Source organism: Gymnogyps californianus, chromosome 20 (assembly GCF_018139145.2).
Source record: "Gymnogyps californianus isolate 813 chromosome 20, ASM1813914v2, whole genome shotgun sequence".
NCBI classification, from domain to species: Eukaryota; Metazoa; Chordata; class Aves; order Accipitriformes; family Cathartidae; genus Gymnogyps; species Gymnogyps californianus.
The window spans coordinates 11,019,569-11,031,242 of NC_059490.1; the positions used below are offsets into that span (position 1 = coordinate 11,019,569).

The 11,674-nt window shown below is 44.9% G+C and overlaps 2 protein-coding genes across 9 annotated transcripts in view; both read right to left on the reverse strand.

The window, feature by feature from the left end:
* Positions 1-1,751, reverse strand: part of SYNRG (synergin gamma) — a 42,397-nt gene extending 40,646 nt beyond the window's left edge. For all 6 annotated transcript variants that reach the window (XM_050908801.1, XM_050908800.1, XM_050908799.1 and 3 more), the window contains exon 1: positions 1,666-1,751. In XM_050908801.1, the coding sequence (XP_050764758.1) occupies positions 1,666-1,751 (86 nt within the window). The remainder of the gene's footprint in view (positions 1-1,665) is intronic.
* Positions 1,752-3,207: 1,456 nt separating this feature from the next.
* On the reverse strand, positions 3,208-11,370 carry DDX52 (DExD-box helicase 52). Of its 3 annotated transcripts, XM_050909128.1 has the most exons (16): positions 11,284-11,370; positions 11,015-11,095; positions 10,852-10,960; positions 10,381-10,511; positions 9,994-10,179; positions 9,584-9,727; positions 8,839-8,950; positions 8,460-8,532; positions 8,104-8,307; positions 7,603-7,693; positions 6,951-7,073; positions 6,570-6,720; positions 6,114-6,189; positions 5,186-5,257; positions 4,456-4,548; positions 3,208-3,887 (listed from the first exon to the last, which is right to left on the reverse strand). In XM_050909128.1, exons 1-16 carry the CDS (start codon positions 11,368-11,370, stop codon positions 3,800-3,802), a joined length of 1,821 nt encoding a protein of 606 aa, XP_050765085.1. In that variant the 3' UTR covers positions 3,208-3,799. The 3 variants fall into 3 exon arrangements, with proteins under 3 accessions (XP_050765085.1, XP_050765084.1, XP_050765083.1); XM_050909127.1 differs by having other exon boundaries at positions 10,381-10,508; positions 10,852-11,095; XM_050909126.1 differs by having other exon boundaries at positions 10,852-11,095.
* Positions 11,371-11,674: the final 304 nt, after the last annotated feature.

An 11,674-nucleotide genomic window follows, 5' to 3' on the forward strand; every position in this document is an offset into this window, starting at 1 on the left:
AGACAAGTATTTTAAATATGGAGCTTCAAAGAAAACCTAAACAAACCAACCAACAGCTTCAGTCAAAATGCAGGAGCGTGGGGAGAAGCAACTCCTTCTCTATATTCGTACTTCACTATAAAAGCTCCAAACTACACTTAACATTTTGCCATCTACAAGTGGATTTTTTAAACCTCTTAATTCCCAATCAATACAACTCTATCAACGCAATATAGACTGTCATAGTATTTTTGAATGGCAGAAATCCACAAAACTAAAGTGAAACAAGGCAAAGAACCCACACAGACATAGAGAACAGAACTTTTCCTCTACCTCCAGACTTCATTCTCAAAGAAACCAAAATACTAACAATGGGAAACAATGATTTTTAAATTCTTTTATTTTTCAAAACCCATAGCCTGCTGACAACGTTTTTGTTACTTTCCTATTAAATTGCTGAGCAGGCAGCATTGCTCTAAGAGGTTAGGTGGTTTATCCAGCCCCTCACAAGAACTGTTTCAGACTTATATATGGGGGGAAACACAAAGATAGCCTCCCATCCCTTCCGCAGCACACACAGGCAGACGTCTACGCTTCAGCTTTTCTCCTCCCAAGTATTCCAGACCCATGCCTCGTGGGTGAAGGTTGCCCCGGTGCAGACCCCCCCCCCCCCCCCGCCGCCACATTCCCAGTAACACTGACAAAACTGTAGGCTTCAGATATCCAAGAAGACTCAATGAACTTAAATTCCCTTTGTCAAATACAAAATTTACCCAGCCTCCCTAAAAGTAGGACAACAGATAAACAGCACGCAAGAGCCTACATTAAAAAAAAAAACTACTAAGCCTTCAAAGGTAGTGAAATACAGTTTCCCAATTTTTCCAAAAACACGACGACATGTTCACGCATCTCATTTACCACTCTTTCTTTCTCCTGACACCATTCCTCAGTCCTCCCTCTTCACTGAAGTGCCCTTTGTGGGATGGAGGGGAAAAGAAAACTCCCCGCAGCAGCGGCAGGCGAGCAGAGGCTCCGTCCTGCAGCACCCACTAACCTGCCCGGTGGCAATAAGCAACATTTATCGCTGCCAACACCAGCGGCACCCAAGCAGGGCTGGCGAAATCCCGAAATCCCTTTCTGCCCCAATATTTGAGATTGCAACTGCGGAGCCTGATGGCAAGCGGGCTACAACTGCCCAAGCCCGGACACCACTGCCACAGGCCCAGATGAGCCGGGGGATAAGGTGGGCTCCCAAAACGCGAATAAATCCCAGCAAACTGCGGAGCCACCATGGCTGCGTTCCCCACACCCTGCCTGGGACCCTCACACCCCACCCAGGACCCCACACACCCCGCCTGGGCCCTGACCCCTCTGCCCCCACATCCCACCTGTACCCCGAGCCCCCACCCCACGAGTCTCCCCCTTACCTCTGCCCCCTCATCACCCACCAGCTCCCCCATCTCTGCCCCCCCGCCCCGTGTCCTCCTCAGTCCCCCCATCGCCCCCCGGTCTCTGCTCCCACACACCCCCCATCCCTACCCCATCTGTCCTCCTCCTCCTCCTCCTCTCCACAGCCCCCCCCCCCCCCCACCTCCGCCCCCACACCCCCGCCGGCCGCAGCCCTTCAGCCCCGCTCCCCCGACCCGGCACCGACCACCCCCACCGTGTTCTAGTCGCCAAACCGACCTGGCGGCCCCCGTGCCGCCGCCGCTGCCTGCACCGCCCGCCGCCCCGCCGGCGCCCCCCGCGCCGGGTCCCGGCCGCAGCGCCATCTTCCCGCTCCGACCCCGGCAGCCGCTGTCAGCTGAGCGGCGGCGGCTTCCGGGGCCGGGCCCGGCCGCGGCCCGCCCACGGTCCGGCCCCACAGAGAGCGGCCTCGGCGGGAACGCACGGCCGGGCGGGCGATGCCGACCTGACAGGGGGAGAAGGGCCCTGCCTTCTCTTCAAGAACGCTTTTAAAATCGAGGCCGTGTGTTGGTAAAGTCAACTTCAGGCACCTACAACCAGATCTCTTTTCCGTGAAAAAGTGCCGCCCTTCCGCCCAAACATCAAGGGGACGCGGGGACGCGCACCCCGGGGCCGAGCTCTGCCCCACAGCTGCTGCCGAACGCGCCCCTGCTGAGGGCACTGGAAATATTACTATATCACACCGTAACTGTGCCAGCCCCAAAACCTCAGAAGTACCGTAAAACTAGCGCTCCTGACGAGGTGCGGTATGATGGTCATACAGCTTGCGCGCAAGCGGCTCATCTCTCTCCGTAAGGTCAGCCAAGGCTTGCTAAAATACAGGACAAAGCGTGGAAGTTGTGGAGTTGTCCTTTACCCTCGGGTAAAGAGGGTGTTCAGCGTGAGAGCTTTTCCGTACGTCACATGGGAGTGAACCCCGAGAAAGGCCACTGCTTAAACTTCTCGATAAGCTACCGACTGGTGTCAGAAATCACACTAAAATCAAACCCAGCCTTAGAGGAAGAGCTAGATGAAATTTAAGCTCTCATTTTAAAACCAAGTCCCCCAGAAAGAGAACGGTGGCACCTTCTGCAGAACTGGAATTGCACAAAGCTGCTCACGATCAAAAGCTGTTTTCTCTCCTGCTACCACCACTGGAATAAGCACATCTATTCTACGTATTAGCAGTGCCTTTAAAGCTGAGTAGCAGTGATTTCTTACTCAAGTTGTTAAACATATCCCACACCATATCAGTCATCAATATCTTGCAGCAGGCAACTTGGTATTTATCAAAATATACGACTGCATTTTTATTAAAATATACAGGCAAGTTTGTTCATAGATGTCAAAACGAAGACATTATTTCCTACATAACCCAAACATAAGATGCAATTCTGCAAACAGCCAGTCTAGCTCAGGAGTAAGCAAAACAGGATGCAGAGCGTCTTACATCAGTTTCTCACACAACTTCACAGTTGTCAGTCGGGCAGAGCAATTAACAGTGCTCTACTGTAAATGAGTTACGCAGACCTGGGATCCATTTCCAAATTGGATTAAGTATGACACAGCAACACGACAATCCTGTACAGGAGGATTATAGTTGCAAAGGAGAAGCCATTCCTGCATTACCGGAATTCTGACACGACGACAGCGGACTGAGAACACAATTAGCAGATGGGGAAGTGGAAAATGTGTGGCGCCTGGCCTTTTTGCGTAACAGGCTAAGGAATAATGCCTGCAGACTTGTTCCGTCAAGGCTGTATAGACAGGCAGGTCTCTGTATTAGAATCTTTTATGACCTTGTTTATTCTGTTTTGAGGCTTAAATAGGAAACAGTACAAAATCACTAGAGTTTACAGACATGTAAATTAGCAGAAGCAAAAAAAGTAGGAGAAGCAAGGCTTTACTTTCACATACAAATGGGTTGGGTTTGGTTTGTTTTTTTAAAGAGTCTGGGGAAGTCTTTGACGGCTGCATTTACGAAGCCTAACAGTAAGCTTTGTGTTTTCTGCCACTGAATCTTCTGGAAGTCTGACAAACATATGAGGGATGATCTGAACACAGAACTGACAGTATTGCCAAGGAGTAATATAAAACTGCGTGACAGTAACACAAACAGATGCTATTTTTGAACTATTGTTCAGAAACACAAGGCATTTACTGCAAGAGCACACTCTTCAGCTTCTGTGAGAAGCATTCAGGAATCCTCTACTGCTATTTCAGTAGAGACTTTCTTGCATGTCAACATCCATCCTCATCCAGAAGGAAACATAAGAAATATTTTGCCCCCTTGCCCTTTGCTGCTATCTTCATTCTTCTGCTCTTCAGTACAGACATAGGCATCAGCCCCAGCTCACGAGTAGTCGGTCGCTATTCAGCTTTTTGAAACAGTCTGTAATTTACCGCCATCTTTATCTTCTTTAACTTTCTTTTTTTCCTTACTATTTTCCTTTGTAGTTTTCCTACAAGAAACACATCGGAGACCAAGACACCTGAACATAATATATGAAGTATATAGCAGTGACACAGACACTAGTTGTTTTATATCGTATTAGTGCAGCTGAACATAAATCCTTGAGTAGCAAACCTCCAAAGCTTGGGGAATGCTCTTCTTTGTGACCACTTCTGCTATACCAAACTGCTACACGCCAGCCTTCTGCGAGCTCCAGTCATTACAACTTAAGATCTGCTTCTTGTATTCATACTCCATGCATTAAAATCAAAGCCAGCCCTTTGCCAGAAGAGGAGCAGATAGGTTCTGTCAAATGACAGCTAGTCTGAAGTCTGGCTTTAAGGCCAGCGGTTTAAACTCAGCTTGTATCACCTGATGCACGGCACCATGCGAGGCAAACTGATGGCATTAATCCAATTTCCAGTAGACAGATACTGACACTAAAACTTCACCATCGCTAAAATCGTTATGACCGGGTGGTCCATCCAAACCAGTCAGCGGTTATTTTGGAGGAAGCTTGCTGGGCCTTTTCTGGATAAATGGCATCTCTTACCTCCTCTTGAGAAAAACCTACTTACGTTTTTCTTTTGGCTTTTTTTAAGAAGCACTGAGGGGTGGTACAAATGGATTCTCTTTTCAAGGGTTTCTTAATGAATTTCTTCTTTTGTTTGCTGAGAACGACATTTAGTGAAGGAGGATTAAATTACTTTAAAGGGCAAAAATTAATATCCAAAGTAAATAAAACAGATAATGAAAACCTTTACTGGTTGTTAGGGATGTATGGGTCTGAATATATTTTCAGTGTTGTTTATTCCAAGATTAGTTCAGCCACGTTATCTCCAAGACATTCAAACAAACTTTATTTTAGCATATAAGTCTAATGTATATATAAGGCTTTCTAGTTTTAGAAACTATTAGAAGTTACGAAAAAGCATGAAAAGAAGCACTAATTAAAAAATTATTTATCTATATGCATACACCAATTTTTCTAAAGGTAACTCAAAAGAGTAAAGGAATTTCTTTCATGTATCACAAGCCCAATTCATGAGTATGGGCCTAGGAAGTCTAAGGCAGGGAACTCACTGAAAAATAGTTAACTCCAGGAAAACCGTAAGTCGAGAATTCTTTTTGTTTCCATTTTTATCTGGGTAAAGAACTGCCACCCCAACCCGGTCTAAAATTCCTTTTGCAGCTAAACTGCAACTATATTGCAAACAACTAGATCTTTTGTAACCCTTATACACCCAGCACCACTCATGCAGGCTTTTAAAATGGGAAACAAACTGGTAACTATTCAAACGAACGTACCTTTGCAGTTTGGGGAAGTGTTTTATGTAGTCTGGCACGGGACAGCCAGCTCGCTGAATAACATTGGCTATACTGGAAAGAAAAGGAAGGAAGAGATCAACTCAGGCAGCAGTGAGTGCTGGGACAAGAGATAAGCATCTTCTGTGGAAAACAGCAATCCCTAACAACTGGCTGTTGTGTTGTTGTGTTTTTCTTTTGTTGTGGTTTTTTTGAAGCAAGAAATAAAGACACAAAAGCGAGTTTGAAGTAAGGTGAGGAAGAAACAAAAAGCCATAAGAGGCTTAAATGAAACTACTCACTCCATTTGGATAGTTTAAACAATTTGAAACTCTATGTGAGTACAGTCTTCAAGGAGATGAAGAGAAAGCAGTAAGCCAAAACAGAGAATCGTACCAAGTCCTTTTGGACACAAGGAAGTTAAAGAACTGGATTAGAAAACCTAAAGCACAGCATGAAGTAGTCATACTTTCTACATGGCAAATGATTCAGGAAAACCAGAACAAGAGCAAAGTTAGTTGTAAAGACTGCTGAACCTGCCCTTTAGTGAGGTTCAAGCCAGAATAACCGAGTTTCCCCGAAAGGTGCTACCAACTAAGCCATCACGTTGTCACTACTGGCAACATGACTGAAAGAAGTGAAAGGATGCTAGTTTCTCTCTTGATGCCTTAGTGAAAGACTTCAAAAAGAAACCTTAAAATTGAAATGTTCTCGGTCTTTCCTGCACCGTGGTACCACCTTGCAGTTCCACCATCGCGATAGAAATAGAGAGCGTGCGCTCTGTAAGAGCTTTTTACAGCAGTGTGGGGTTTCCAGAGCATGGCAATACTGTGCTTACGAGGTGTGGGGTACCAGACACAACCATATGGTTCAGCAGTACACTATACGAAACACAAAAAACATTTTTTGCTGTATCATGTTTCCCATTTACCTCCGTAACAAAGGTTTATCATCTTCTGTAAAGAAAGTGACGGCTTTTCCTGTGTGCCCTGCTCTTCCAGTACGACCTGTCAAACACAAATTTTGCAAAGAGTAGAGATTTTACTTAACATCTCCCTTTATTCTATTCCTCTTCACAGCCCCAGCCTCCTGACATGTGTGAGTGTACTAAGCATACTACTAAGCAGCCAACCCCCAAAGATTGTTCCCATTGAATAAAAGCACAGGAATGTCTGAAGCATCTAAATATTTAAGGTTCATAGGAGACTGACAAGAGTAATGCAGTTTTACTGAAAGTTGAGCCCAGATATAAGCTGGCTCAAGCGACGTAGAAGCTAGTGCTGCAGCAATAGAGGAGGCTTGGTTTCAGGATTTTTGCTCATGCACAAGAGCATCTACATTAAAGATCTAGGAAATGAGAAAAAGGACATAATTTGTGAACACTCACCTATCCTGTGAATGTATTCCACCGCGCTCGTTGGCAAATCATAATTGATGACCATGTTCACTCCTTTGAAGTCAATCCCTCGAGCTAGTAAGGCTGAGCAGATGAGCACCCAGATCTTCCCAGCTCTGAAACTGTGTACTACGTTATCTCTCTAGGACAAGAAAAGAGAAGAAAGGTACTTGGAAACAGCCTAATTAACAATTTGAGAAAGGAGGTGAACTTGTTCCCTGAAAGCTGTCATGATGTTAACAAATAAAATTAAACCTCTAAACAAAAACCTGCAGTAATTTACTGTCAAAGTTACCTGAAGCTACATTCCAACACTCTTGTTTTTACCTTTCTTTCTGAAGTGTTTCTTGGAAAGAAATTACATCCTCCTACCTGTTGCTGAGTTTTGTCTGCATGGATGACATCCACATTGATGCCTTCGTAAATAAGTTCATGGAAAAGCTCTTTAGCCCTCTCAATAGACTGTACAAAAACAAGGACCGGAGGAGCAAAACCCTGCAAAAGAATAAGCTTGTCTAAGGTTCAAGTCCTTTTCCTACCATTATTGGTTGCAGACACTGAGCTACTAAAAAGAGACTTAACCAGCCCCAGTATTTTACATCTCAGAGGACTTTTTTTTTTTTGACTAGCCAAATCTTTGGGAGTCAGAACTAAGCAAGTTCAGCTCCATTGCCTTTGATGGAATGGTTCCTAACTTAAGCATTAGGCTGCATTTTAATCCACAGAAACAAACATTTTTTTTTTTCCCCACCCAGTGTGAAGAACCCACTCACGCTGCCAAGTAAAATTAAACAGACTGTTAATACAAACTGCTCCTAAGCAAGACTCAAATATATAACCAAGAACGGGGAGCACTCTCAGTTTTCATAGGCAGAGTACTTACTCTTCCTCTTGTACAGCAGATTTGGACAATGGTTTAACATGTGTCACACAGAAATCTTTGACCTAGGAAATTATGAGTCTCTGACAGAACATACAGCTCAGTTCAGTAGTAAGCAGAACGTACTCAATCTCTCCAAAATACCTTTTTAACAAGCTCTCGCATTGCTGTTAGTTTTCCTGTCTCAGATCCAACAAACAACAGCTCTTGTTCTACTGTCTCAGCCGCAGTGTTTCTGAAACCAGAAATCCAACAGAAGCGTGCTGCTGTCAGTGTTTTTACATATATAAATATATATATATATTTAAAAAATAAATAAATATAAAAACCCCATAAAATACTACCTGGTGAATGAGAAATACTGCATGACAAACTTATTTCACCAGTACACGCTCCTAAGATTAATGTTTATTTGATGATAAAGTAATGGGCAAAGGAAAACAACACTTTCCCCAATACGCAAGAAAGATCTACATGGCTACACAATTTTTTCTGGAGACAAACAACCTGCAGTACTAAGACTAACAACAGAGACATAAAACCAAGCAGACTGATGATGCAAAGAAAACAAATAATTTGCCCAGGAAAAAAAAAAAAAACCAACAAAAAAACCATGAAAGGGTCAGAGTACAACTGCACACCTACCTTGCTCCAACAGACACCAGAACAACACTGTCAAGGTTGAGTTTACACCACTCCTCTACATCATGTGCAAAGGTTGCGCTGAACAAGGCTCTTCTCACCAGGTGGGACGTGCATGCCAGGAAGATGGAGGCCAGCTGGTCTCGGAACCCCGACTTCCCGTCTTCAAACAGTTTGTCTGATTCATCCACCACCAGCCACTCCACACTAGGAACAGAGAGGTTTTCTTTTCAGTAAGAGTCACTTGTGGAGAAGGCAAAAGTTCTAACAGACCGTCACAGATGCAAGGACTACGCACGCATCCGCTTTTCAGTGGCAAAGCCAGTAGCAAAGCCAGATTTGATAAAGACTCTCGGTACCTGGTCAAGTCTATTGCTGGAGGATCTTGTTTCAGCAAATAAATGAGTCTGTTTGGAGTAGTAACTAGTATATCTATAGAAAGGGGAGGGAAAAAAAAAAAAAAAGGCAAAACATTGAAAAAGACACAAAATAAACCAGACTAACAGAGCCCTGAGAAACATAAGTCCTAATCCAATCTGCCAGAGGTACAATTTAACAGGGCCCACTGTCAGGCTCACTTTCTATTTCTTCCATGCCAGCTACTTTTTTAGTGTTGAGCAACAGATTGCACGTCTTGAGTGGTATTAACTGATCTCTTTAACACCGTGCAGGCCAGAAGAGAAAGGTCAGTGACATTTTTTAAATTTTCAGCAGCTCTTCAGTAGTTAGAACAATTACCAAATTTCTTAGAAGACTTGGGCCCAAACTTCTTTGCTGCTTCAGCTGCCTTGTGGATCATATGTATTCTGAAGCCCGTCCCCTCAGCCAACTTCACCAGCTCCCGATGCGTCTGAAAAGGCAGCAGCAGAGATTAAATTTTCAAGCTGAGCTGATTAGCTTTTCTAACCGGAAAAACCACAGACAATCCTGAAGATACAGCTTCAAACATCACCATGATTTCAGTGTTAAGAGAAAGCTGTCTGGTTTTCTTAGCATAATAAAATGCATTTCTCACAGGTCTGACTACCATACTTTGACTCTAACAATATAGCTCCCATAAGCCCCCTCGCCCATTTGAATAAAAATGGAACTCTGCCCAAAGCTGTAATTTTTATTTCAGTTTAATAACAAAGCTTCAATATAAAGTTATTCCTTGAAATTCTGTGTTTGGGACAAACAGATAAATCTCTTGCAGCAATCTCAAATATGAAAGTAGGTATTAAGAGCACCTAAGCATTGGGCAGTTTTAAAATATGATCAAAGACTCTTGAGCCTCTAATCTAATCATTTAGATTAGACTGAGATACTAGATATGTAGCTATTTCACAGAAGACAAAAGACTTAAAAGTTTAAACTAGCTTTTTCTGATATCTGAGGGTAATAAAGGAAAAAAAAAAATATTTACTAAGCTGCTATTTTACTGATTCAGAGTGAAAACTTTGAAGTACATCAATATGACAACCCCTTTCCCTTCAACACACACCTGGCTAGCAAGTTCTCGGGTAGGTGATATGATCAGAGCTCTGAATCCTTTGTTCCTAGGTTGTTTCAAATGTGTTAAGAGAGGAATACAAAATGCCAGTGTTTTTCCAGACCCAGTAGGAGCTGAAGCTAGAAGTTCCCGACCCTGTAAAAAAAACAAGAAGGGTGTTATATTTTACTGGGGGGGGGATATCAAAATCACATTCACATAAATATTAATGCTACAAACTAACCCACAATACAACAGTAAAAGCACAGATCAAGAATATTGTAATGGCTAAGTTTTGAACTCTGATGCAGCTGACGTATCTCTAAAGTGGTGCGACTAACCACTGCCGTGACCCTAAAGAGAGGCTGCTCTCCAAATTTTGCCATACTCCCTGTAATAAAACGCAATACCAGAAAACTTACATGAAGCATGACGGGAATAGCCTGCATCTGGATTGGTGTTGGGACCTGGAAGCCAGCAGCTTGAATATTCTCCATGATTTTAGGGTGGATTTTGTATTCCTTTTGAAGTTGATCAAACGTGGCAACTGGGTCAGGAAGATCTGTTCCTTGAACATTAATCTTGTGTTGATTTCTGAAGCGGTTTATCTAAAAGGCAAAAGACAAACTCTTTCTTTCTTTCTTTGAGAGCATAAAACTAAACATGTATGGATTCATCTTCTGGTTAATTTCCCCATACTCAGTCACCCTCCTCCCAAGAGCAATTACCATAAATGAACCTCAACTTTTGGATGAAACACCCACAGAAACCAAGTAATCTGTTGCTACGTTAGAATCCCATGGTCCCACCTTTTGTCTTCTCAAGCGTTCAAGTTTTTCTGCAGTAGGTTTTTTGTCTTTTGCATCTTCGAATTTTGCTTCCAGAGAGGACATCCACTTTATTCCATTATTTTCTGACAACTCTGGCACTGATGCCCCTTCTGGAAGTTTCAAAAAATTGAAATTTCCGTTAGTAAAATCCAGTCAAAAATTATGTGGTAAAAAAGAACACCTCAAAACCTTTTTTCTCTCATTCTCAGTAAAGTTAATGAAGAATCCAGAAGGACGGCAGTCACATCCCCATGCCTTAACACCAAATCTTGGCCCAATTATTTTATCACCTCTGACACAAGCCAGCCAAAGAACCCAGAAGCCTCTTTTTTTTTTTTTCTGGTAAAATGACCTACAGTACCTGCAGATTTAAAGTAAACTGAAACAAGAAAGAAGCATGAACTTTATCAGGGTATTCTGCCAAGGACACACGTATGTGTATGTAAATACCTCGTGTCTTTTTCTTTTTTCTTTTCCCTTCACTGCTTTCTGCAGTTCTTTTTCTCTTTCCTGCCACCTCTCCGTCGTTTCTCCCTGCTCCATCCTCCTGCTGCTGCTGCTCTCCACCCTTTACCTCCTCTCCGGCCCCCGTGAGCCCCCAGCCCTCCTCGGCAGACCCCAGTGGGGCTTCCTCCTTGCGTCCAAAGAAGTCAAGGCTCTCCAGCGAGACGCCGCCGCCACTCCCCTTTATCACCTGGGGGTGAGAGCAGGGAAAACGATGAGACGCCCTGACCAGATCCCAGCGCCTCCCCGACCGCTACCACAGGGCCGCAGGTAGGCCCGGGGTACGGAAGGGACGGGGCCTATGAGCCAGTGTCGCGGAGGGAACGGTGCCCGGACCCGTCTCAGCCTTCCCCCCCCCCATCCCCGGTGGCACCGCACCCCGAATCGCCGCGCATCGAGCCCGAAGCGCCGCACATCAAAGCGGGCACCGGCACCCAACCGCCGAAACAGCTCTTGAGCCTCCATGCCTCCGCACCCCCAACACTCCCTGCGGCACACCCCGGAAGTACTCGCTACTTCCGGGGACGCGGAGGCGGAACCGATCACGTGCCTGGCTGGGTAGCCTAGCAACCACCCCGCGGGGTGTCATGGCGCCGTGCTGCCATGGCAACGGCGCGGTTAGGCTTCTCTGGGACGCGCTCCGTTCTAGGCCGTACTAGGCCCGGGGTACCGGGAGAAGCCAACCCGAGGCGGGCACGGCTGTCCCGACAGCCCGAGGGCGGAAAGCAGCGATTTTGCGAGGGCTCCGGGCCAGCGGTGTGGCTGTGGG